Below are 24,380 nucleotides of genomic sequence, written 5' to 3'. Positions count from 1 at the left end.
TAAAAATGCCCCGGTCTGTTGCTCGAGCATAATCGTCTCAACCACGGAGCAGGCAGATGGACAGAGGTCGGAGGGATGATGGAGAGGACGGAGGGAGTCCTGGTCGTCTAGTCTGGTGCTTATCTGCTCGGCCGGCCTTTTCCCAGTCCAGCCCTGATAACCCGGGACGACTAGCAAAATACAGGATTTGACCCAATAACCTTGCAAGGCAGCAGGGGTGCAATATTGTTTTATTAGGGGAGGTCTTTTCTGTACAGTCTTGCTTGATGAATGCAGTCAGGACAGAGTTTTGACAGTAGCTGCAGCTGCCTCTGTGCACTGACAAAGGCAACCATAGAGACAAACCCGTACAGCATCCAACATGGTCAACCAAATAACTGCAATTTTCACCATTCTACCAACACTGGCCTGCAGAGGTGTTGAGACAAATGCAGTATGCTACATACACATTAGCTTAAGTGTGAAACACTGCAGTAAAACACAGATAACAGGTCAGTGTTTACAGTTTTTATTACCCCACACATTAAAGCACCAGATGTGTATCACGTTACTAATTGAGAGCCACATTTCTTTTTCATTTTGCTCGGCTTGCAGAAGAGACACCCTCACCCTCTTCTGTTCCAGACAGTGTTTTCTGATTGAGTCCAGACATGGCACAGGTGTAGAACCTAAAAGGTTTGGGTTTTGTTGGCCACCCCTGCAGTGGAAACTGTTGCTTTGCTGCTGGTTCACTCCACCTGGTATTTATCTCTTCAAAGTCCCACTGGAAAATATGGACAGGTCAAGATATTATAATGGAGAATTACAGTGAAGGATTATGATATGTCATACAATTCTTAAAACCAGCATTTTATAAAGAAGAAATTGAGACCTCAAGAGGAGCATGCTTTGAGGTGATTTGCCCCATTGATGAAATGTCTCATAGCAGCTGCAATTCGGTTCATTTCAGCATCTCCACCGTATCAAATAAACATTTTTGAATTGGGAGAGGAATCGGGGCCTCAGAGAGAGAAATAACAAAATATTCCTTTGCTCCAGAAAAGATCAAGCAAGATGAAGACTTTCTAGATTAATGTAATGCAGACCAGATTCAATGAGGTGCACTGCAGAAAAAAGCCAAAATCTTTATAAACCAAGTTTATTGTAAGCATATATCTAATTTATTGACAAAATATCAAAATATAAAGACACAATCACCTATAAAGTCGCATTTCAACATTAATTTTTAGACAACTTTCACTTGTTTCTTTGGCAGATTTTTGTCAAATAATGACGCTTTGGGGTGGCCGTCAACCAGTCCTACAAATCCCAAAGAGTCAGTTTTTGATGAGTTGGGAATGAGACTCAAAAGTTAACTTTTCTTACGAATGGCACCTTTAAATAACTAAAATTTTTACTTTTACATGAAATTAATGAGAAGAGACTGAACAAACAACACCTCGTTTTCATTTTTTTTCTAGCCCAGATTTTCTTATTTTCTTTTTTTACAGTGTAAACTCTGTATTTTATAACTCATGTTGTGTAAGAGAATCAGCTAAATGCCAAGCATGCACAAGGTTTAGAGCTAAGTCCTGGCCAGCAGGCATCACACAAGAGTCCATAAACATCTCCCAAAATAGCAGAGGGTAACACTGGCCCCCTATAGACAAGGCAACCATTTTGCACTACTTCCTAAGCAGACTGGCCCAACCCAGTGCTGGTCTTTAATCAAAGATCCTTTACAGCAGAACAATTGGGCCACAAGGCAAATCACAAACAATTCCACCCCTCACTGTACCTCTCAGGCCTCCCTCCCCCCCTCCCCCCCCTCACCTCCACCTCAGCCTCACCCCAGCAAAGACCCGGCACTCAGCAGAAATGTGCAAGAAACACAGAGCACAATAGACAATTCAAGCTGCTGGCTGCAGGGAACCCTTGCGGCCCAGTTTATGCAGAATATTGTGTGGCTTCATCGTGCAAAGCAGGCAAAATTCATTCGTAAATATGTCTAACATTGCTCACTCCTGAGTCCTGAGCTTGTCCTTTCCGTCTTCAGCTTGATTTAAAACATTTAACGGTTAGGTAATCTCTGGATTTAATGGAACCAAACACAAAGTTATAGTTTTAAATGAGCAGTCAATGTGTACTGAAGATTAAACATTAAACACTGGTGGAAACCATCTTTCTATTCGATCACCAAGTAAACAGCTCCTGTTAATTCTAACTAGCAAGTGGAAAAAGTGCCAGAAATTGAGGAATTTATCGATTAATTTACCTGCTGTTGTGTTTGTTTAGACAGACTACAGACGAGAGATTTGTCGAGTACTAAGCAGCAGATAGATTAGCTGTTATTATCAGGAGTTTACAGATTTGGCCTCACAGACTCGCAGACTAATCTGAGCTGCCCCCAAAACACTGAATATTTGGAAGCTTCTGTAGTATTCAAAGCTCCACCAACCAATGAGAGTTGAGACTGGATTAAGTTAAAGAGGAAGAATTTTCACACAGCCTAATAAAGTTGAAGGCTTTACCACTTAAAATACACACAGTACATTTTGAAGACTTTGTCAGAGCCCTCCGACTCCTCTAACACAAACTCTGCTGTCTAAGGGCAGTCCCGTCATTTGCTTTTTCCTGTTTGGTGAACGGTATCAAGCTACGATTGTCTGTACCCACACCATTTGCCTTTGTTTCTGAGTAAATGACATCCTCCATAGCGTGGCTTTCTACAGCAGCACAGCTAAAGGGAGTTTCTCTTGTGGCTGTGAGCGTCAGGGCCAGAAAAGAAAAAAGCTTGTAATTTCATTCTCCCTGCAAGCTCAAACTATGCTATTATAGACGTGAACTGACCTCCAAAACAAGACTAGTTTTTGCTTTGTAACCAACATTTAATTCTAGGCACAGCTGTATGCTGCAGAATGAAGCGACGCTCCACTTTACTTTAAATCAAACCCTGCTCCTCACACTTCCATACACTTTCACCCACAACCCTGCATGCATACACAGGGTTTTCTCCATAGAGTTTGAATCATCAATCCTGAAGAATATGCTTACTGTTTTCTTCTGAGAAGAACCTCTGACAGCTGTCTCACTTACTTCCCTCAGAGTCACATGTGAAAAGCACAACGCTAGGTTTGCAGCAGCTCAAACACTGCCCCGAGTGTTACTTCTTCTTCCTCAAATTGCATTTAATCACTTTAATCTAATCTCACAGGGACAGCCGAACGTAACGAGGTATAAAGATCTAGAGATACTTGTGGTGGCTTTAGCTAAGAAATAGACAGAAGGACAAAAGAGCTGTTTAAACCCTTTAATGGAGGTGCTGATTCATTCAGGAAATTGCAATTTTCAGTGAAACTAAAGCCTGAATATATCCAAAACGAGCTGCAGGGCATGCTACACTCAGGGAAACACAGTCACAGCTAAAAAATCAAGTCCCTTCAGTGAGTCAAACATTCATCAGACAATATCAGTCTCGACTTTCACCTCTTCATGAACTTCATTGCAGTGTTGTGCAGTGGAAAACCAGTTACATGAGTCGCTATAAAAAGGCAATAAATGGAACAGATTCTGGTCCTCGCAGCAGATCATACAGGGCGATAAAAACACGGGTCAACAGCAGTCCAACACCCTCTTATATGCCTTCACAGACACAGTAAACATGCTGTCGCCACCTAGTGGCACACCAAGAGAAGTAACACTTTTTTAGTTTTGTTTATCATTGGACTGGGTCTGAACTCACTGTCCAGAACCTTTTCAGTGTCCACAATTCCAAAAAGGCAAAGCTGTTCCTGACGATATGATAATGTTTGCAAAACAAATGTCTATTCAACTGTGTGAATTTAATGCTTTGCAATGCAATTTAATGACAACAGCAAATACAAACTGAAGTAGATACCTGGGGTATTCAGATAAATTATTGTTGCTACAATAAAGGTGAAATATTACCTCCAGGTTATCAAGGTGTTAATCAGAACGTTGATGGGGAAAGAATCTTTTGGTTTGTTGCCGACCACAGTTTGAGTGATTTTTGGATTGAATCTGATTGGTTAGCTTGCTGACATTCATTTTGTAAGCAAACGTCCTAATGCTCCTGTCAAAGATTACTGAAGGCAACATTATTTGAAAGCAACATTTGGCGACAGGTTTATGCTATGTTTTGAACTTTTTTGACACTTCCTTTCATCTACACTGTATTACACGGCTGTCTGACAGCAATATAAAAGAACCAAAAATGTTCAAAATGTAGTGTACACTTAACCGGATATATGTTGCAGGTGTGCCTTCTTTTAGGCGGCTAGTCTTGCTGTCCATGCCGTTTAGCAGTCAGTACTGTACTATCATTTTAAGTAGTCCAACCCACCTCCAGATCAGAGCTGACTACTGAAGAATCATAGGATGTGTCTGAGGAGTAGAAACTGTCGACTCTGATCACTCGCACCTTCCCAGAAAGAAGCTGGTCTCCCACCTCCTCCTCGGAAATCACCTCCTTCAGGCACATCTGGAAAAAATTTTTTTTTTAAAAATAAATACATATTCCACTACAGTAATCACCACTGATTAAGGTGAAGAAAACGTGTTGAGCACCGCTTCATTTACTTTTCTTGCAGGTTGAATATTGACATCCATGTAACGGCCCATCTCAGTCGTCTTTTGGATGTTTTTTGTCTTTGAAGACAAAGGCTGAATAGCAGAATGGTTAAAACCAAGACAATAGTGAAAAGGCAGTATTCATCTAGGGAACAAATAATAAATTCTTGTAGAGGAAGTCCTGCATACTGTTTTGTTTTTACTTTCATGCACAGCACGTCAAATTCCAATATCGTTAGTGTTAAATATAAAACAATCACTTTATTTACTCGGGGAGTCTCATGAGATCTCTTTAACACTAAGAACTGTGAGCAGTAATCTTGGTTCTTCTGGTTCAGGAAAACAAATAGGACCTGAAAACTTACCTTTGCTTGTGCTGATGAGCGTACTTGCTGTTTACTCAGTCTCTTCATGACAGCTTTATCCTCAGTTGGCACAAGTGAGCCTCGTAGAAGGCTCTCTGTGTCTGGAGACAAAGTGGTTATCTGCTGTCTGGTTCCTCTCCTCCACCAATGGATGATGAGAATCTGACGATGTCGGTTTAAAGGTCAAAAGATCAACACCTGGGTGAAAATCTGTACAAGTCACATACATTCAAGACATCATTGAAATCAGATTGTGCTGCGTGTTATTTCCAAGAAATCAAACATTACGAGCAGCAGCAGAGTTCGTTAGATGCAATCACACTGCTCTTTTCAAGGATACAAGAAGGTCCAGGATAACACAACATATTGCTGACAGCAGCCACGGCATGACCCCCAGAAGAAACCCAAACTGAGTATCGTAGAGGAGTATGGCAGCAGTGAAGAGGGCACCAGCCAGTGAGCACAGCAGGCCAGAGGAAGCGGCGGCCCGGGTTAACATCTGTCCTCTGTGCTAAAGGGAAAAATGAAATCTCACTCCCTTAAAAGCCAATCTTAAGCAATACGAAGTGATTCTGACACTAAATCACTCATGTGCTGTTTGCGACTTACTGCTCTGCGGAGCGCAGGGAACCTGGAGGTACAGGTGATGACGAAGGACAGCAGTCCAAGTGTGTAACCCAGGATTTCAGTGTTGTCCTGTCAACAGAACAGTTTTAACTTGTTGTAATGTCAGACACAATACAAAGCAGGGGCTAAATAAATGCTGATGGAAAGTCATGTGAAGTTTCATAGTCCACAAAACATTTATGGAGCTTCACAGCAAAACAGCGCTGCAGTATTCTCCTAAATGTCTGAAGCAGATGGGGACTTTTAAAACGTTTGAAAAAAGTTTTTTTTTAACATTTTAAAACAAGTCCCCGTCAACTTCAGTTGTTTAGGAGAGTGCTGCAACTCTTTTTGAAATGTCTCTCCAGAAATGTTTTGTGTACTACGAAACTTCACCGGACTTTCCATCAGCATGAGGATGAGTAGAAAACATAGATGACTGAATTTTCATTTTTGGGTGAATTTATCCTTGAAGTCAAATGAGCGAGCGTTGAGTAAACAGTTTAGTGAACACGACCTCGACCAGCGGAGCTCTGTCAGTGATCACAAGAACTTTAAACTGGATTCTGTATGTGATGGGGAGCCGGAGGAGAGCAGGCAAAATCGGTGTCACCGGAGATCTTTTCGAGAACCCTGACAACAGCAGCGGCATTTCGGGGCATGAAGAACATTAATGTCCATCGACACTGCAGATATTGAAGTCAATATATAAAAGTAATGGAGTGTTTGAAACTATAGAGCGCCACGTAACAGGAAAAAAAACATTTGCTCCTTGGTAGAAGTCAGTGCTTATATTGTTCAGTGTGAATTAAGTTTATACATAAGCAGCAGTTTCAGTACATTCTACCTATCACTACCCATGAAATGTAACTGCATTTGTCTATTGAACTAAAGTGAGGCATATAATTAAGGGACTGCAACTAGCCACAGATGTGCGTCTTACTTCGAAGCTGTCGTGCAGCAGTGTCCTCCCGCTGACAGGCCTGTCAGCTGGGCGCTGGGTGACCCTTGACTTGAGAAAACCACCTGCAACCACCATCAGCACACACACTGCAAGGAGGTGGTGCTGCCTCCTCCGCCTCCTCATCATCCTCAGCCTCCTTTCTGGGGGAGATTACACAAACACAGGGAGATTTCTGCAGCTGGAAACAGTTGTAACACACCCCCTGCTCATTTGTTTGGCATCTCGGATAAGTCTCCTGGTTTGCCTAAACGGTTTTGGCCTGTGGGGTGCTCATACTAGCAGGCCTGTGCTTGTATTCACCTGATAAAAGGTTTGTATTATGGAGATATGGCATTACACTGAACTCACCTGCCTTTGAGTTGTAGCACTGGAGCGCAAGGAAGCAGGAGGAAATGAGGTGGACTGCATCTATTGCACCTGAAACAGCACCCAATACAATCTAGAGAAGAGGGAGCAGAAATGAGTAACTCTGCCTGCAAAGAAAATGAATGAAATAAAAATAAAAAATAAGAATAAAATGAATTACCTGAATGTGCAGCTGTCTGGACAGAATGGCTCCACCTGTGCTGCACAGGCTGCCGAGGAGGCTGTACAAGAAAGTGATGGTTTCATCTGGATTCTCTCTCCGAAACCTGCACCGCTGGTACACGAGTCTTTAAACAGATGTAACGTCAGGGTTCAACGTTTCAATGAGTTACTGGAACAAGTGCTGAAGCCAGCGATACTCACAGACAGCAGGAGAGCAGCAGAAGCAGCGCAGATAAGCAGACGAGGCCGATGGGGACGCAAAGTTTGTCCGCGTCGAGAGAGAAACAGGTGGAGGCTGAATCCGCGCAAAACTCAGCCAGACTGGAGAGAAGAGCGTCGGGGTTGCATCTTATCAATGTGCGCCCCCCCATATTAGTGGCAGATGTGTGTTTACATCTCAGGCTGTTAAAAAGCGCATCAACGCAGCCGACGTGCAACCTCGCGCGTCGATGGCACAGCTGGTTGGTGGGAGGAGCCTGCATATTTAAGGGAGGGGCTCACCTGTGATACACCTTTGACAAGAATACTGTGTAGCAAATCTCACTCTTGAAAGCTAATTTGAAACTAATGCATTCATTATTACCAAGTTAAAAAAGGATCAGACTAGAGGAGTGGAGGTGATGATGGAGGGTTTTGGGGAAGATATTTTAATCAGAAGAGAAAGATCTGCATCGACTGTTTTTTTTTTCTTATGTCTTAATAAACTAAATAAACTCTTTGTTTTCATGACTGAATGAACTGGACAAACAAACTGATCTTAAAGGACAGCAGTAGCACAGTTTCATACTGTTTTATTTTGTTTGTGTGGCGGACCCTGCCACCTTCCTAGCTTCAGTGTTATAGGGACCTTATTGTCCTCTGAGAACACCTTGTAGTTTTGTATTATCACCTCATTAATATTGTAAATATTGAAATTCTGAGTTTGAATTCATTCTCCAAAACTACATAATGCCCCTTTAAAGGGGAGCTTGGAGTTAATGGCCACCTTTATGCTTTGAGAAGACACTAGTTGGGAATGGTTTCTGTGGACATCCGCCTTTTAAATACTTAATATTGTTGTGTTTAACAGCCCTTTCCTTTGACGTGACACTGGGGTGTGAAGTGTCTTGTGATATATCAGAAGCCATCCGCCCCTCAGAGGAGGATCTCTCATCTGTGAGCACCGGGCAATCAAGGAATTGTTTTTATCTCTGATAATAAATCAACACGGTCAACAAAAGGACAACATTCAGATAAAATCTAGATGTTTAAGGGCTGCAAACACCTCTTATTTTTCAGCTATCTCTGCAATTCATACACTTTTGTGCATCTTCAGATTTCATTTTGGTGAATTTTCTAAGCAACATTACGTAACTAACCAGATCCAACAAAAGAGCAAATCCTACATCATGTTGCTTAAAATAACAGCCATATCATTAAATGTTGACATCAAAATATTGATAAATGTACATTTTTCTAATTTTAAACTGCAGCAAATAAAGCTTTTAAGGAAAATAACCACAATATGAATGTATGTGTCCTTGTAGGTTACTATATAGTTGAAGATGCACTTTGAATTTTTCAAACATTTCCAAATACACACGTGAAAGTGAAACCAACATGAAAACATTCAATTTATTTCATAATCACAACTGTATATGGGTAAAATACAGTAATACATCTTTTTAACAAATACTTTTTTATGTGTCTTTCGAAGCGTCTTCTAAATACAAACTGAAAATGTCCTTTTCAATGTCTTATAAAACTCTGAGACCTGGTGAGCAACTGCTGATCCAGTTGATGGAATGATTTGCACCAATGTGATTTTCTAACAGAGCAGTACAGGACATTATTATGCACCTTATTTGTTAAGATCAACACAGCCTGACACTCCACACTCCTGGGATTAAAGGGCCTGAATCTACCTACAGATACTGCTCAGCATTAATTCCTTTGGAATCACATGAACTGTACTTGAGGGGTTTTTCCATTCCTGCTGAAATGATCTGTGATTAAAAGTGTTTTGATTTCAGATCAGCCTCAGGCGTCCAGATGTTTGTTCAGACGCCGTACTTTCTCCTTCTTGTTCCTGTTGCCATGTTTTTTCCAGGGTTTTCCTGGCGCTGCTTCTGATCCAGCTTTTCCTGGCGCTGCTTCTGATCCAGCTTTTCCTGGGCCGACCGGTCCACTGCCTGGCTTGTAGCCCATGACAGACTGAACCCCCTTAGAGAGCGCCCGTACATTCTCCTGAAGAGAGAGTTCACATCAATAAGCATTTAATTTCACAATAAATAACCATACTCGTACATATTTTTGATTTTCTGACAACACACAACTACCATTGAGACAGTTTTCCTTCAAGAGGACAGGAGATGCATTATACCTGATGGAAGAAGTTCTTGTCAACCACATTTTCAATTCTCTTGATTTTCTTTTTGCTTGATGTTGAGGAGAGGTCACCGCAGTCCATGTCTCTTTTCAGGAACTTGTTGTGCTGCGGCTGGAAGTCTTCAACATTAATATGTGGAGGAGGATGGCAGTACAGAAGCTTGCCCTGTGAGGAGTCAACAGAAGTTTCTATTCAGGATGCACATATTCTAAGTAAATGTACGGATGGTAGAGCAACAACTGGCCAAATAAAAAAAACAGAGTTTGAATTTCTAAAACTTGGCCTGTGTAGCTATATGGCACTGTAAATCATAGTAGATTCAGAATGTAGTTAATGCTGCAGGTGAACATAGATTAAAATAAATGTATTTCGTTTGCACTTACGTTGACATAATCCTTCAGGATGTACCGGGCTGATCTGGACTGATCAGGCTGGCCATGAGCAGTCATAAAGCCTCTCATGTCTGAAATAGAAGGAAACACAATAATAAACTTAATACAAGTCTTACATAAAAGCAGAGTTAACGCAATGCTTTAAAAAGATAAGGACGGTGGATCACTCAGTCATTCATTCATTCATTTTTTGGCCTATTGTTCATTCTCTATAGAAACGTAAAATTTTCTGGTAGTCTCACATCCATAAGCCATCAGCAGCTCCTCGTAGGTTGGGTGCCGGTCAGGGTCTTCGTCTTCTCGCGGTCGGATAATGTTGATGCCGTAGGTGCCCTCTAACACATGCCGAGGGATCGTCTGACATATGTGACAACTCAGTTAAGGACTAAACTACGATCTGCAGTTCGAGGTGCTGTGAGCTTCAAGATGTTCACCTTCAAGATTAGGTAGGACATTTCAAACATCGCCATATCATTGTAAAATCGATATTGATTATTTGGATTCATTAATGTAAACAAGTGAGACTATTGTTTTTATTTCTGCTACAGAATAGTTTTGCTTTTTCAGCTCCTACTGAAGAAGATACTACTTTTGTTTTTTTCCCCCCAGGGCTTTATCTCAATTCCCAGTCGTCAACTGTGAGAAACTCCTACTTTCACTTTCTCAAATGTCATTTTATAAAAACTCCTTACGCAGCTCGCTTAAAGGTCATAAACACTTCTTCCTTGTGACTGGATTGTGCAGGTGCTGTGTCAAAAAGCACACAAAGGATATAAGTGAGACTGCAGGTACGTGATCTCTCATCTGGTCGATGGGCAGGATCCCACAGCAGATCATCTCAGCTTTGGTAGAAACAAAGGAGGGCATGACCAGACCTGGGCAGTCACAGAGGCACAGGCCTGGCTCCACGTACAGAGTCTGTGATGATACATGTGAAGAAAAGGCAGCAAAAAAAAAAAAAAAACACAGATTATGTTTTCTGCTGATGGAAAATATGACTTGAATTCACATCAGGTTTAAAGAGTATTCCTGTACCTGAAAGTGCTTAGTGTGTCCCGGAGTGGCTGAAACAGACACCTTCTTGTTCCTTAGAATAGTGTTGATGGTAGAACTCTTTCCCACATTCGGATACCCGACCTGTTGAATTCACACAAAATAAAAAAGTGTAATTGCTTTACAATCCCTCAAAAGCAGCTGACAATGCTTGCAACTGAGTAAGTAAATCAGAAAACTCTCTTTCTGTACAGTGCTAACTTTTTACCCACCAGTCCGACTGTCAGTTCACCGTCTTTACACGTCGGCCCGTTGTGAGCCGCCTTAAACACTTCTAGCAGCTCATCCTTATGCAGCAGACGGCTGGAGTTGTAGAAGGAGGCTTCAGCGGATGAACGAGCAGTCCCTTTTTCTTCTTCATGCTCATCTTCTGAGCAGGTGTACCAGTCCTCCTCTTCTACAGATATCTTCTCCTGCTCCTCTTCCTCTGTACCACTCTCGTCATCCCCCACCGCCTCTTCTGCCTTCGCCTCTTCATCTCTGTCTGCCCCCTTTTTGGTCAAGTCTTCATTGTCTGGCTGTTCTTCATCTTCTGGCTCACTTTCTCCGCACTCTGGATCGTCCACTTCCATGCCCTGTGAGAGGAGACATTTTGCACGTTGAAACTAGGTTTATAGAACTGAAACAGCACAAATCTTTTAGAAATATATAAAAATAAATATATTAAATTAATTTGGGTGATGTTCAGAGTACGGCTTCAAAAACATCCGACTCCTCACCTTTTCTTCTGCATCCAGTCTGTCGCCCTCAGCCAGGGCAGACCAGAAAACTGCCCTCAGCCCCTCTTTCTGGAAGTGTCTGGCCCAGGCCCGCCTCTGCTCCCTGGTCAGCAGGTCTGCCTTATTCACCAACAGCATGTTTACCTTATGCTGTGACACTTCCTTTACGTACAACTCCTGGAAGCACACAACAGACATATCTTACAAAACAAAATAAAAGCACAATGTGACTTTTTAAAAATATTTTAACTGGCTATAGGCACTTTTAGTCTTTTATTGGTTGTGAATTCTGGAGGCATCCACAACAAACTGCATGTTCTTCTACGGACAGAATTTTTATTCTTCCGCCTGTTTTTTTTGGTTCGCTACTCGTATTCACTCCTTTCAAATATCAAAATATGAATCTCAATTGGGATTGAGATTGCAGTAAATTCAAATGTTAGAAAAAATTGGGGCCAAAAAAACGTAAAGATTAAAATAAAGAAAGAAATCAAAACTCTACGAGAGTGACCAGCGTTAATGTGATAGAAAACCAGAGATGACAATCACTGAAAAACATTGGAAGATGCAGTCACAGTTTAATTACATCCCCCACCAGCAATGACTGCAACTTCTCTTTCCCACCAAAGCAACTCTACCTCGTGTACTCACCAGGTCAGGACATCTGAACAGCAAAGGATTTCTGGCATCAACAATTTGAATGACGACGTCACTACAGAAAAACATGAAAAAGTTTTGCCTTAAGTATTACACATGGAGAACACACTCCTCATTAGAGACAGGTATGAGCCGAAAGTTTTTACCTCCTCTCGATCACTCTCCACAGCTGTCTCCAGAACTGCAGATTCCTCTCGAATGGGGTGAGAATTAACTTCTGTTCCTCTTCTAGCCTTTACAGGTAACACTTACAGTTAGACTGCTGACACTGATAATCCTTCACGGATTTAATCAATTACAAATACTGTTCATGATTTTGTATGCTACTTTTAGACAGTAAACAAACATGCAACAAGGACACAAAGGTGGCCCAGTTTACAGAAGATTACATACTGTGCAAGCTCTCGTCTCCACTCCAAGAAGCTGTCTTTCTCTGCTTGCTGAAGCGCCTCTGGACTGGTGCTCTCATCCCAGTGGGGGCTTAAAATTGGTAGAGAGATATCACAAAAATTAAACACACATTACAGCAGTTCCATAAAATTAAATAACCAGGTCTATTTACTTACCGCCGAGGAATTCTGAGGAAATGCTTGTTCTCTTCATGCAGCCTTGCCAGCCTGGTTTTCTCCTCAGCTGTTAATAAACCTGCTCTAGCTTCCACTGGCACAAACCTGACGTTGAGTTTCTCTGGGAACACAAAGCAAGAAGAAGTCAGGGACAGCAGTGGAATCAAAGTGACAAAGGTGCAGTGGATATGACAAAATTGTGTATACATTTTAGCGTGCAAAGCACTAGAACACAGGAAACATTTATCTATGATCCTCTATTTACTATGGTCCTCTAAAGTAGCAATAGGTCAACTTAACACTTAGGAAACATAGTGGATACTAGATAGTAACAGTGCAGCTACATACAACACAGCACTAACATGTACAAAATTGGCTGTGCGTCAACTAGTGTGAATTAGACTTGAAAGGCAAAAAATTAGAAAAATCGCTTGTTTTCGAGCACAGCTTGCCATGCTTAGTTAGTGGAAATTTTGATATACTTTGGCTACAACTAACATTTAAAATCAAAATCTAATTCAAGCATTATATTTTAATTAAATTAGGTTTTATTTACCTGCAACAAATTCTGTTCCAGCCAGTTCAGCAGTGGCCAGAAAGTCATCCATGGAGCTCTGTTCTGTCACTGACTGCAGGTTCAGCCGCCCCCAGTCATAGCCATCATTCAGCTCACTGGTGTGGAGCTGCAAATATTTAACATTAATTACGTTACGTGCCTCAGGGAAGAGCATCTGCAATACACACTGACTGTTATGAGGACACATACGTTTACTCTGTTGTGTTATGCCCAAAAACTCTCATGGTGGTTCCAAAAATGTGTCTTGCATGTGGGTATGTTAATAGTTCTATTAATATTGAGATTTTACGGCAAAAATAATGCTCCTATGTAATTGATCTCTACGCCGAAATAACCACAGGATCTTATTTAATATGAACAAGTATTAATGTAGGTGCTGCAGGTCCGCGATAAGTAAAGCAGCGATAAAATTACATTTTCTTAAGCGAGTTTGGCACCAGCGACAAACCATACTTTCCAGAACTATTGACAGCTCTGACGAACCCTCCGTGTAAGGGAATAGATGAGTGGCAGTTCAATCGTGATCGACAGGGAACTAGAACTTGATATAATTGTATGAACAGTGAGGTAATTATCTTTTATGGTCTGTTAAAGCGTGTTTAATATAAGCTAGTTGCTGCTATGTCATACCCATGAGTCTCCTCTCTTGTTTCCTCGGCCTGCCTGAAGTCTCTCTTTTATCAGAGCTCTGCCCAGTCCGACTCCTCCGCCGGCCTTCTTCTTACCCATAACTTCTGATGTCGTCACACAAAACACTGTTATAATATCTCACAAAAGTTGTAAAACGCTATCTGATACTAGCTACAGTCTGTACCCCATGTGCATCTGCGTTGTTGTCGTCGTAAGAACCGGAAGTGGGATAAACCAATCGAGTTTTACTTGATCCGGAAGAATCGACCTCAACTACTTGGATATTAATTTACAGCCTTCCTTTAGTTGAATTAGTTGTGAGTTTAATGTTATTTCTGAACTTCATCTTAACAAATATGAGCTAATGTCCGCTTTCTTCTAAGCAATTTAAACGACGCTGCTATGGTACCGTCCACTTGTCTGTCCAGCTATCAAAGGCGCTCTGAAGAAAATGGGACAGCTCTAACAATAGTTCCACATGCCAACGTGTAGTCCTTTAACAACCAAACAAATATTTATACAGTCCACATATAATTCTGAAGTAAATTAAATTCACAAATTAAGAGTAAGTATTACGCAAAGTAATAAGTAACAAATATCCTCAAACAAATGCAACAGGTGCAGTTCCGATGTGAACCAAAAGGTGGCAGCATAAACCAGCAGTGTATCAGTGTGACTTTCCTCCCTTACTACCACATAAAGCCTATCAATATGATGGCTGACATAGAAAATATTTGAATACTTTATATCAAATTTCTGTATTTCTCAATTTCATGTAAGATCCATGTGTTTGTTGATATTGTATTTCAGTGTGATACAAAAGCTGTACAACATAGATAAGACTTTATTAATCCCTCACCAGGGAAATTCACTTGTTACAGCAGCTCAACAGTCAAAAGCAGAGCGAATAACAGTGACTCAGTGACTGATGAAAAAACAAGATAAAATAGAATAATAAAAATAAAATAAAAATTATTAATCTTTAAGACCATTTAGACTATTTATACTGTTCTTCTTTCACATGCAGATATGACCAAGAAGGACAATTGCACACGATAATTGCACTTATAGTGATAATAATACACACATGGTGTGTAGCATTATAATAAAAAGGTATATATATTTATTAAATTATATATTTGCACATAGACATTTGTGTGTTGGTTTGATCTCAGATGGAGAGACACACAAGTTCAATTTTTAGTTAACATATTACAGGCAAAATTACCTGTTTCAAATCTACCTTATCGTCTTTTCCTGCTTCTATTCTTTTATTTATTTCTATTTTTGCATTACTTACTGTTAAGTGTTTGTTCTGTAATATCATCTTCCTGAGTTTCCTGCTTTTGCTTGATTGTCAAAGTGCTTTGTAAACTCTGTATGTGAATGTGCTATATAAATAAAGTTTATTATCATTAAAACTGTGAGAGAACATGTCATCAAATGTTGGTTTTGGTGGGGTGGAATGTGGTAATAACCTAATTATACATAATAATAATAATAATAATAATAATAATAATAATAATAACAACAACAACAATAATAATAATAATAATAATACAGGAATTGTTTTAAAATATATATCGTATAATTATTATATACATATCATACCTATTTGTGTGTGTGTGTATATGTATACATATATATATATATATATATATATATATATATATATATATATATATATATATATATATATATATATATCCAGGCAGGCAGGCAAACATGAGAGTTTTGTATCAATGAACACCATCTACACAAGCCACAACAGTTCTGTTCTCATTTGGTTCAGTCCCCCCCACAGTCACACTGAAATGGTTTCTCCCTGTATATATTCTTTGAAGCTCGTCTCGACACAGCAGACTCTATTGTGCCCTACATCGAGACAGCAGCGGGGACACCACAATGGACAAGAGGACTTTAGAGGATGAACAGATGAAGTACGTTGTCTTTGCGCCCAGTTCTCGTAGAGTAGCTCACAAATGACCTGACAGGGGGAGAAACTCTTCTAGGATTTAGCAGTGACACAAAGTTTGTTTCTTTCTATCTCTCCCAGTAGACTTTGTTGCTGTTGACTGGAAACAGCAGGAAAATGCTGCCTTGGAAGAAGAATAAGTTCGACCTGATTGAGGAAGACAAGCAGTCCAAGCAGAAGGGCTATGCGGTGAGTCTCAACTACTCGGTGCTCACGTCCTTCGCCAAGTCCTGCCCGGAGAGCGCGCTCAACAGGGTGGGCAGCATGTTCAAGTCCAAGAGGAAAAAGGTGAAGATCACCAGCGAGGACCCCACGTACACGGTGCTCTACCTGGGCAACGCCACCACCATCCAGTCCAAAGGGGACGGCTGCACGGACGTGGCTGTGAGCAAGATCTGGGGCAAGAGCGAAATGGGCAAGAACGGCACCAAGATGAGGCTGACCATCAGCTCGCAGGGCATCCGGATGGTGCATGTGGACGACAAGGCCAGGAGGCCGGGACACTTGTACTTGCTGCACCGGATAACCTACTGCGTCGCGGACCCGAGGCTACCCAAGATCTTCGCCTGGATTTACAGGCACGAAATGAAGCACAAGGCCGTGATGCTGCGCTGTCACGCAGTGCTGGTGTCCAAGCCGGAGAAGGCGAAAGCCATGGCGCTGCTGCTGTACCAGACCTCGGCCACAGCCTTGGCTGAGTTTAAAAGACTAAAACGGAGGGACGATGCCCGGCACCAGCAGCAGCAGCTCATAGGGGAACAAACCATCCCGCTGGTCCCCCTCAGGAAGCTGCTGAACGGACAGTGTTACTACAAACCCCCGGTGGAGCGCAGCCGGAGCGCGCCCAAGCTGGGCTCCATCACAGAGGACTTGGTCGGGGAGGAGGAGGAGGAGAAAGCGATGCACTTTGAGTGTGAGGACATTCTGGACACGGACGATGATTGTGTTGCCAACGGTAAACAGGAGTTGACTCAGATTATTAATGACTTGGGAGAGATGAGCATAGGGAACGACGTGCAGACTCTGAAAGCTGATCTGAGAGTCACCAGACTTCTCTCTGGAGAGAGCACGGGGAGCGAGTCCTCCATAGAGAGCAACCAGGAGCCCCCCCCGCTCACCAACGGGTTCGAGGAGGTAAAGGTGCAGGAAATTGCCTGAATACTTTTAAGGCATTTCTGACGCATTGTTTTGTCGTCTCCCCAAGTAAAAAAAACATTTCCTCTGTCGTCAGCCTTGTTGTTGGAGATTGTTTGTCTCATCGGTGCCTCCACGACTAACTGATATGATCCAGAGACGATCCACACGGACTTGGACACACAGTTAGGCTACTGAATGATATTTTAAGATTGTGTAAACACGGAGAACATGTGGGGAAATAAGTGCATGTCGTTGAATGACTGGTTGAACCGACAAGATCCCAGTGCGCCCTAAGACGCACGACACTAATTCCATCTCTTTTATTTAAGAGGATTTTGTTGTAGCCTCGAGCTTGTTTACCTTAAGTTTTTTCGCTCTTGAAAACTGCATTTTTCTGTTGAAAGATGCTCCTCATGATCCAAAAAACATTCCCCCTTTTTTTAAAGCCTTTCCCCCCCTCTCCCTTAAATGGTTCAGTGGGTCTAAACAGGCCTCCTAAAGTTTCCTGTCAGGGCCTTTTTTTTTTGTTTTGTTGCAACAGCCTGTTCATTTCTTTTGCACTGTTGTAGAATTCACTCAAGTATTATGTTGACTTCATGTAAATGATGTTTGTTGTTATGTTGTCCGAAACATAAATGTCATATCTTTGCTGTGCAAAAGAAAAAAACACTGTTATGTATTATGATGTAAAGTAAGATGTTTTAAGTATAAATATGTTATTTTTTAAAGAATGAAAAATGTGGTTTGTTATGTGAACCTCATAGAATTATGAATAAAAAAAATGAAAATGATCTCGAGCTGTTGAAGTTTATGTGCAGATTTGTGTTGGAGAACATGTAGGTCATGTTTTCCACTGGTGCTCTTTAATATGAGAGGGGATTTACCTTGAGAGTCTCTTATTGAGGTCAGATTTGCACTGCTGACTGAAAGTCACATGGAGATGGGAAACAGAGAAACATTTCTCTCCACTAATACTGGAGTACCTGCCGTCGTATACATGTATTTCATTTAATAGACTAGGCTGAGTCTTTTTTCGTCAGATGGCGCTCAGGGAGCAGGCCGCAGAAGTTATTGAGTTAAGGTACTGAAGGCTCATTCATTGTGAGCAGCCTCAGGGAAGCCAGGCCACACAGGAGGACGTCAGCACAAGCACCCGCAGTGGGAACATCACATGGGTCCTTTAATGACAGGGCAGCAGAGGCACCGAGGTCTTTTAACACCGGGGCTGTCTTTCATGTACCATTATTATGTCCTATGTCCTGTCCTCCTTTGGTGAGTCATTTCAGAGAATAACTTAAAGGATTAATTCACCCAAAAATTCAAAATTCAAAGTTTGGTAGTCCACAAAACATTTCTGGAGCTTCACAGCAAAACAGCGCTGTAGTGTACTCCTAGACAACTGAAGTAGATGGGGACTTGTTTCAAAACAAATAAAGAAAATAAGCAGCTCGTCCTGCGTAATCCAAGTCTACGGAAGCCCTGAGATCCCACACTGATTTAAAAAAAGATGTTATTTACACCCATGAGTTTTAGCTTAGCAGCTACAATGAAGATTTCAGCTTAAAAAAGGGTGTAAATAACGTCTTTTCAAATGAGTTAGGGATCTCAGGGCCTCTGAAGACTTGGATTGGAGCTGTTTGAAGCCATTTCATGTTTTCTTTTTTCAGTTTTGTTACCTCTTAAAACAAGTCCCCATCTACTTAAGTTGTTGAGGAGAAGACTGCAACACTGTTTTCCCTTGAAGCGACATAAATGTTTTGCCGACTGCGAAACTTCACCAGACTTCCCATCAGCATGGGAGTGAGTAGATGATAACTGAATTTTCAATTTTGGGTGAACTTATCCTTTAAGGGTCAAAACAAGCACCCCTGAATCTGCATCCTGTGATGCAGCAGGTGCTTTTCATTCAAATGCACCCGACTTACTGAAATCAGGAAGGCTGCAATATTTTAATGTGTCAGTGCGGCTTCGCCAAAATATCACTTAATACACGGAAGTTACGCTGATGACAGATTATATAACTTCCTTCTCTTAAACACCAGAACAGCAGGCTTAACATCTGATACTTAGAGTTGCAAAAAGACAGCATCACCTCTCATGCCAGCACATGTGACCCGTGGCCAAAGATGGATGTGACTTAGCAGCAGTGACACCACCTCTCCTGTCACTTCCTTTTCTAACACATAGCAACAGGCCTACGCACACAGCACACAGCACACAGCACACAGCTCTCACTGGAACACGCAGATATTGATGTATCGATGCACGTAAGCCATTAGTGGTGTGCGTCTGTCTGCCAGGGCCGCACCCCAGAGCCCACACAGCTCCTCCAGAGCCAGGCGTATTCTCACCAGCACTGGCTCTGGTATTCAGTGAAAACAAAAACACGATGGCTTTGGAAAGAGATCCGGAGACAAGAGGGTTAACGTATTTCAGCCAGCGGTCGGTGAGTCCTATAAAAAGCTTTGCAGCGCCTCATTATGAATTGATGTGCTTCCAGGGGCACACAGACACACGTGCTCCAAACCCAGACTGCTGCTGCTGTGTTTGTGGCTTGTCAGATGACAATCGAGCGCAGAAACCCACACCAGTTAGTTTCACTTCCACGTGTGGTGTGATGCCCTGTCTACTGTTCACTGTGAAGACAGCATGACATCATCAGTATGTGCACAGCTTAATGTAATTAGTGGGAGGCCAGTGCTCTCACCACGTAAAGACAGAGTAAAGTGCCATTTTGTCCGCCGTTCCTGCTCCACAGCTGCGTTTCTCCCTGACCTACATTCTCTTTAGGTCAGGGAGAAATATCTCTCCTGCGCCTCACCTCTGCAAAAGCAATCACGTTCTCACACTCTTCCAAGGTTACCTGGATAACAGCCACTTGTGCACTCACACAACAAATGGCTTGAAAGTGTTTGCTGACAACAAGTGGTTGGAGAACACGTTTCAAGCTGCCCGGGGGGAGAGAGCGGAGTTCCTGGCTGATAAGAGAGAATGAAAAAAAGAGGCTTTTTTTGATATTCATATGTCACGTTCGCTTTCCCTTTGAACAAACACTCAGGTGTTTGCTTTGCCTACTGTCTGGCATGTGTGAGTCAGAGGGAAAAAAGGCTCCACATTCAACAAGAAAATTGTCTGTCAGTCACAGTGGTGAAGTGTTTGCTGTTGGTTTTTAAAGTTCTCCAATCTTCTATAAACATGAAGGTTTTTTTCAGTGAAGGTGATCAGGCATTATTAAAATGACTGAGTTCCCAGACTTTAAAGGTAACAAATTAAAATTGTGTCCTGCTGGACTCTTTATAAACAAATGGTCAAAATCTATACAGCAGAATCAGAAATATAATATTTTATATTCGACACATTCTTCTTCCTTTTCAAAACCCGGAGCCTACATCTCCCACAATGCAACTAAGCCACTGATTGACATCATTGGAGGTAATTTACTAGATCGCATCATCTTCCTCTGATGCCACAAAAGGCTTCATTCCATCTTTTCACATGTGCAGAAGTACTCCAAATTACCTGCAAACACACATTAATGTGTTACCCTTTAAGTACACTTGACCACCAAAAAATAAACAATAAATGAATCTGCTCGGCTGTCCCTGCCTGCTCTGACACAGAGGCAGAAGACTTTCTAATTATCTGCTAGTGGAACGCCGCCGTGGGCCATCGCTGTACCAGATCATCACCGGTGCCAGGCTCACTTTGAGCCACGCTCAAAAATGTGTTCGTCCATAATGCATGAGGACGGCCGGGAAAGCACCAGAGCTGTTAGTTACTGTGCCTGGATCTGATTACAGCAGCAGCTCTAAGATGTCAGAGGGGTTGAATCAGAGCACAGAGGCCTGGTGACCTTCTCCCAGCTGTGGAAACATGTGAACGAATCTCTAGGAATAGTAGCAGAGAGCAACATGTCCCGGCATGCCTGCTGATCATAATTAGATGCTTTACGTAGACAGTGCCCTAGAACCTGGTGCAGGTGAGGAGGAGATGGATGCAACATACTATTTGTATCATGAAGGTGTGTTATTAACATGCTCTTCAAGGGTTAAATCGTTCACAACCTGGAATTACAGGTGCAGCTGGGGGCAAAGATGTGCTGAACTTTCCTGGTGTTTCTCGGAGAGAATGATGTATTTTGACTCTTCACGAGCAGTGTCAGGCGGTGTCAGTCCACTGATGACTTTACCAGGATGCTGTGAATGTGAGAAAGATGGTGAGAGACAGAAAGAGAGAAAAAAATCCAACACAGCAGCAGCCTCGACTCTCATTAGTTTGAATCTGACAGCTGTCCTCCAGGAGTTGTGTGTTATGTATGTGTGTGAGTGTGTGTGTGTGTGTCTATGCATGCATGTGGTCTATGTGTAGGTACAGGTCATTTTCATGCTCAGCTGTTCTATGAAACATTTCATGTGCTGTGTCCTCTAAGGTTGTGCTCCGGCTGTCGTGGAGGGCAGATACAGCAGACATGCTTGAATTCATTATAGAGAAAGTGTATCCATTAAAAGCAACTGTGTCTGCATAACATTCAGATGGATGTTAGTGATTTATGCATCAGTGGTTTGTGCAATCTCGAAGGATGAACCTGGATGAAAAAATAAATGAATCAGAAATACAACAAGTACGAACCATGTATAAGGCACAGCGGTGCTTTAAGCAAAGTGCTAAGATTAGCATTCTAACATTCTAACACTAACACTCATGCTCAAAGAGTGCGTCCGCTGTCTTGGACATCCGGGTATGGCAACACCACTTGGACAAACCACAGGCCTCACTGCAGTAAAACTGGAAAGTATATCTCAGGGCCATACGTAGGCAACTTGCCTTGCTTGAGTTTTTCACAGTCTTAAAAAAAAGTCCAGTTGTAGCTCTGAAAAATAGTGTTGACCGGAACTTGTTTTAGCATTAAACCTTTGAACAGAGGCGAGTCATTAAAATGGCTAAATCCCCACAAAGGAAAAGGCAACAACTGTGAGCTTGTTTAGGTTTGTAGCGTTAGCAACCAGGTTAGTGTTGGGGTAACTTGCCATTTTCAGCATGAAGGTTGCTAGTTGGGAGGTTGTTGAGACAAGTATTTAGAAAAAAAACACGCAAATGACTGAAGGCAGAATGCCTGGCTCATACCATTAGTACACATCCGGTGAGTCAGACTAATGCTAACACTCTTATGTTTAGCAAATAGTATGTTAACGGTGCAATATGTACACTAGAGTTACTGCTAACTGCTGCTCGTTTTAGCTGCTGTTAGCTAGTTAGCTCAGTTAGCCATGCAGCTAGTGGTCCAGACTGGTAGCTCGGAGGACATGGGGAAGTGTTGGTGTTTTGCTGCTGGCACAAAAGCATTGGCCCAGGACAGGCGAGCGTTAGCTGCTTAGCATGCTAACTTCAGTAGATATCTCTGCAACACAGTGTGTTTGCATGCTAACATTTGCTAATTAGAACCAAATAAAAGTACAGCTGAGGCTGATGGGGATGTCCTGTGTTTTTCAGATATTTGGTTTAATTTGGATTTAGCATTTGACAAATACAAATTTTGACCCCATGTTGACGCTTGATGGTCACCAAACTTAATAAAAGTCATGCCATAGGGACCACGAATGTCTGATCAAAAGTTTTGTGCCAACCTATTTAGTAGAAGATGAAATGTTCCCCGGGACAACGTAAACTTTGATCTGCTAATGGTGTCCAAAGAGATTATCCACTGGGCACAAAGTCTACATAGAAATATAACGACAGCCCATCCAAAAGTCGTTGTAATATTTTAATCTGTACCAAAGTGGTGGCCATTCTCATCCATGGAGCCACATAGCTTAAGTTTAGCTTAAGAGAAGAAGAAGAAGAGGCTAAACTGATAACAGATGAGTGGACAAAAAGTTTTCAGGGACCGGGAGTGTTGGTTTCCCTCAGCTCGGATCATCACCTCTCCTTCCTCAGTTCATCACGCACACAGTTACAGGTTCTTACAGAATATTTCATCACTGTGCACTCAGCCATCATTCGGCTCCCAAAAAGAGTCCGGCCTACAATTCCCCCTGTGAGTCACACATGCTGAGTGTCTCACACGACACTTCTCGATTGGTCTCCATACAGTCTTCTCATGTAATGAGCCGTGTCTGTGTCTATGGGCCGAGCCCCGTGAGGCCGTGAAACTCTAGATCTCGCAGTGTCCCTTTCAGCCACTGCTGCTCTTGTTTTCCACTTGTTCCGACACAAAAGCCTTGCCCCTGGAGAGCCATAGATTTCAGCAGGGTTATTTCAGTCTTTCCGTTCACGGGGAGGAAATGGAATAATAACAGAGGAGGGAGAGAAAATCACAGGGTGACCCTCGGACAGACTTTCTGTCGGAGCAGAATGCAGAGTCCAAATAGAGATGTTTTTTAATGCGATACCTATCAGCGCCTTGTACAGTGGGAGGCTTTGGGTACATCCATGCTCCTCAAAACACTTGCTTCTCTTTGCTTTTGTTGTCCAGTGGCGAGAGCGAAGTGAGAGTAAGTTTTGAGCACCTCTGTTCACTAGATGCTGTGGCCTACTTTTCAGATTTGTCCAAGTGTGAGGAAACTTTGTTGAAATCCACATGTGCAATTTTCCTGTTTCAAATACAGACAGGAAACAGCTGCATGTCCAACACCTCAGGTCTCAGGCTTGTCCCGTAGGATGCACGTGTTTCTGTGTGTGGGAGTGTTTGTAGGTGTTTCTATTGGCTGACAGGAAGGCCTGGGGCAAAACGCATATATATCCAATCTGAGGAAAATGTAACCAAAAACTGTGAAGGTTTACGCTCCATAAAAATTCCTTAGTTGCGTTTATCTGCTTTTAACGTAGCTGTAATTTTATGAACTCTTATCTCAACACGTCATTTTATTACTTAAGCTGTGAAAGCTGCACTTTGTACTGAGGCTGTTGAGGGTCTTACATGTCACATCAGTGAAAGTTCACATTGACATATTTACTGACAGACTCCGAGAGCTCAGAGGCATTGATCAGACGAATCAAATCAAATTTTTCCATTTGCTCGCATGACCTGTAACAGACAGACCTTGTCACTGATAGACACGTCCTGAACACTGTATTTAGATCAATCCTGTGCAGGGCATTGTGTACAAGCATGCTGCCGCCTGGTATTGACAGACCGTTGCTGTGAGAAGGGATCAGGCGGCTGGTCAATTCATTAGCATATTGCCAGCACGTCGGTTGACATCCATGAATAGGTGTCCTTTTGACAGCCAAGCTCAAAGGTAATCAGCAGATGGCACAGTTGGCTGGGTGAAGTC

The 24,380-nt window shown here is 42.2% G+C and overlaps 3 protein-coding genes across 4 annotated transcripts; 1 reads left to right on the top strand and 2 right to left on the bottom strand.

Annotated features, from left to right (window-relative positions):
* Positions 1-492: 492 nt before the first annotated feature.
* tmem44 (transmembrane protein 44) lies at positions 493-7,477 on the bottom strand. The gene is made up of 10 exons (XM_084354858.1): positions 7,234-7,477; positions 7,031-7,157; positions 6,853-6,943; positions 6,484-6,644; positions 5,544-5,630; positions 5,275-5,445; positions 4,935-5,096; positions 4,579-4,662; positions 4,343-4,480; positions 493-763 (listed from the first exon to the last, which is right to left on the bottom strand). The coding sequence occupies exons 1-10, from the start codon at positions 7,401-7,403 to the stop codon at positions 575-577; spliced, it is 1,380 nt and encodes a 459-aa protein (XP_084210984.1). The 5' UTR covers positions 7,404-7,477; the 3' UTR covers positions 493-574.
* A 1,144-nt stretch (positions 7,478-8,621) lies between these two features.
* Positions 8,622-14,392, bottom strand: lsg1 (large 60S subunit nuclear export GTPase 1). The gene is made up of 14 exons (XM_084355320.1): positions 13,995-14,392; positions 13,344-13,470; positions 12,788-12,908; positions 12,615-12,701; positions 12,368-12,454; positions 12,216-12,276; positions 11,565-11,741; positions 11,058-11,420; positions 10,828-10,929; positions 10,558-10,710; positions 10,035-10,149; positions 9,784-9,863; positions 9,395-9,565; positions 8,622-9,258 (listed from the first exon to the last, which is right to left on the bottom strand). The coding sequence occupies exons 1-14, from the start codon at positions 14,091-14,093 to the stop codon at positions 9,052-9,054; spliced, it is 1,950 nt and encodes a 649-aa protein (XP_084211446.1). The 5' UTR covers positions 14,094-14,392; the 3' UTR covers positions 8,622-9,051.
* Positions 14,393-15,868: 1,476 nt separating this feature from the next.
* On the top strand, positions 15,869-17,897 carry fam43a (family with sequence similarity 43 member A). 2 transcript variants are annotated; one of them, XM_084355767.1, is made up of 2 exons: positions 15,869-15,934; positions 16,054-17,897. In XM_084355767.1, the coding sequence occupies exon 2, from the start codon at positions 16,087-16,089 to the stop codon at positions 17,125-17,127; it is 1,041 nt and encodes a 346-aa protein (XP_084211893.1). In that variant the 5' UTR covers positions 15,869-15,934; positions 16,054-16,086; the 3' UTR covers positions 17,128-17,897. The 2 variants fall into 2 exon arrangements, with proteins under 2 accessions (XP_084211893.1, XP_084211892.1); XM_084355766.1 differs by having other exon boundaries at positions 16,051-17,897.
* Positions 17,898-24,380: the final 6,483 nt, after the last annotated feature.

The sequence above is a fragment of the Pagrus pagrus genome (genome assembly GCF_965226575.1).
Source record: "Pagrus pagrus genome assembly, chromosome: 6".
In the NCBI taxonomy this organism is placed as follows: domain Eukaryota; kingdom Metazoa; phylum Chordata; class Actinopteri; order Spariformes; family Sparidae; genus Pagrus; species Pagrus pagrus.
This window is presented reverse-complemented; position numbering and strand designations above follow the sequence as displayed.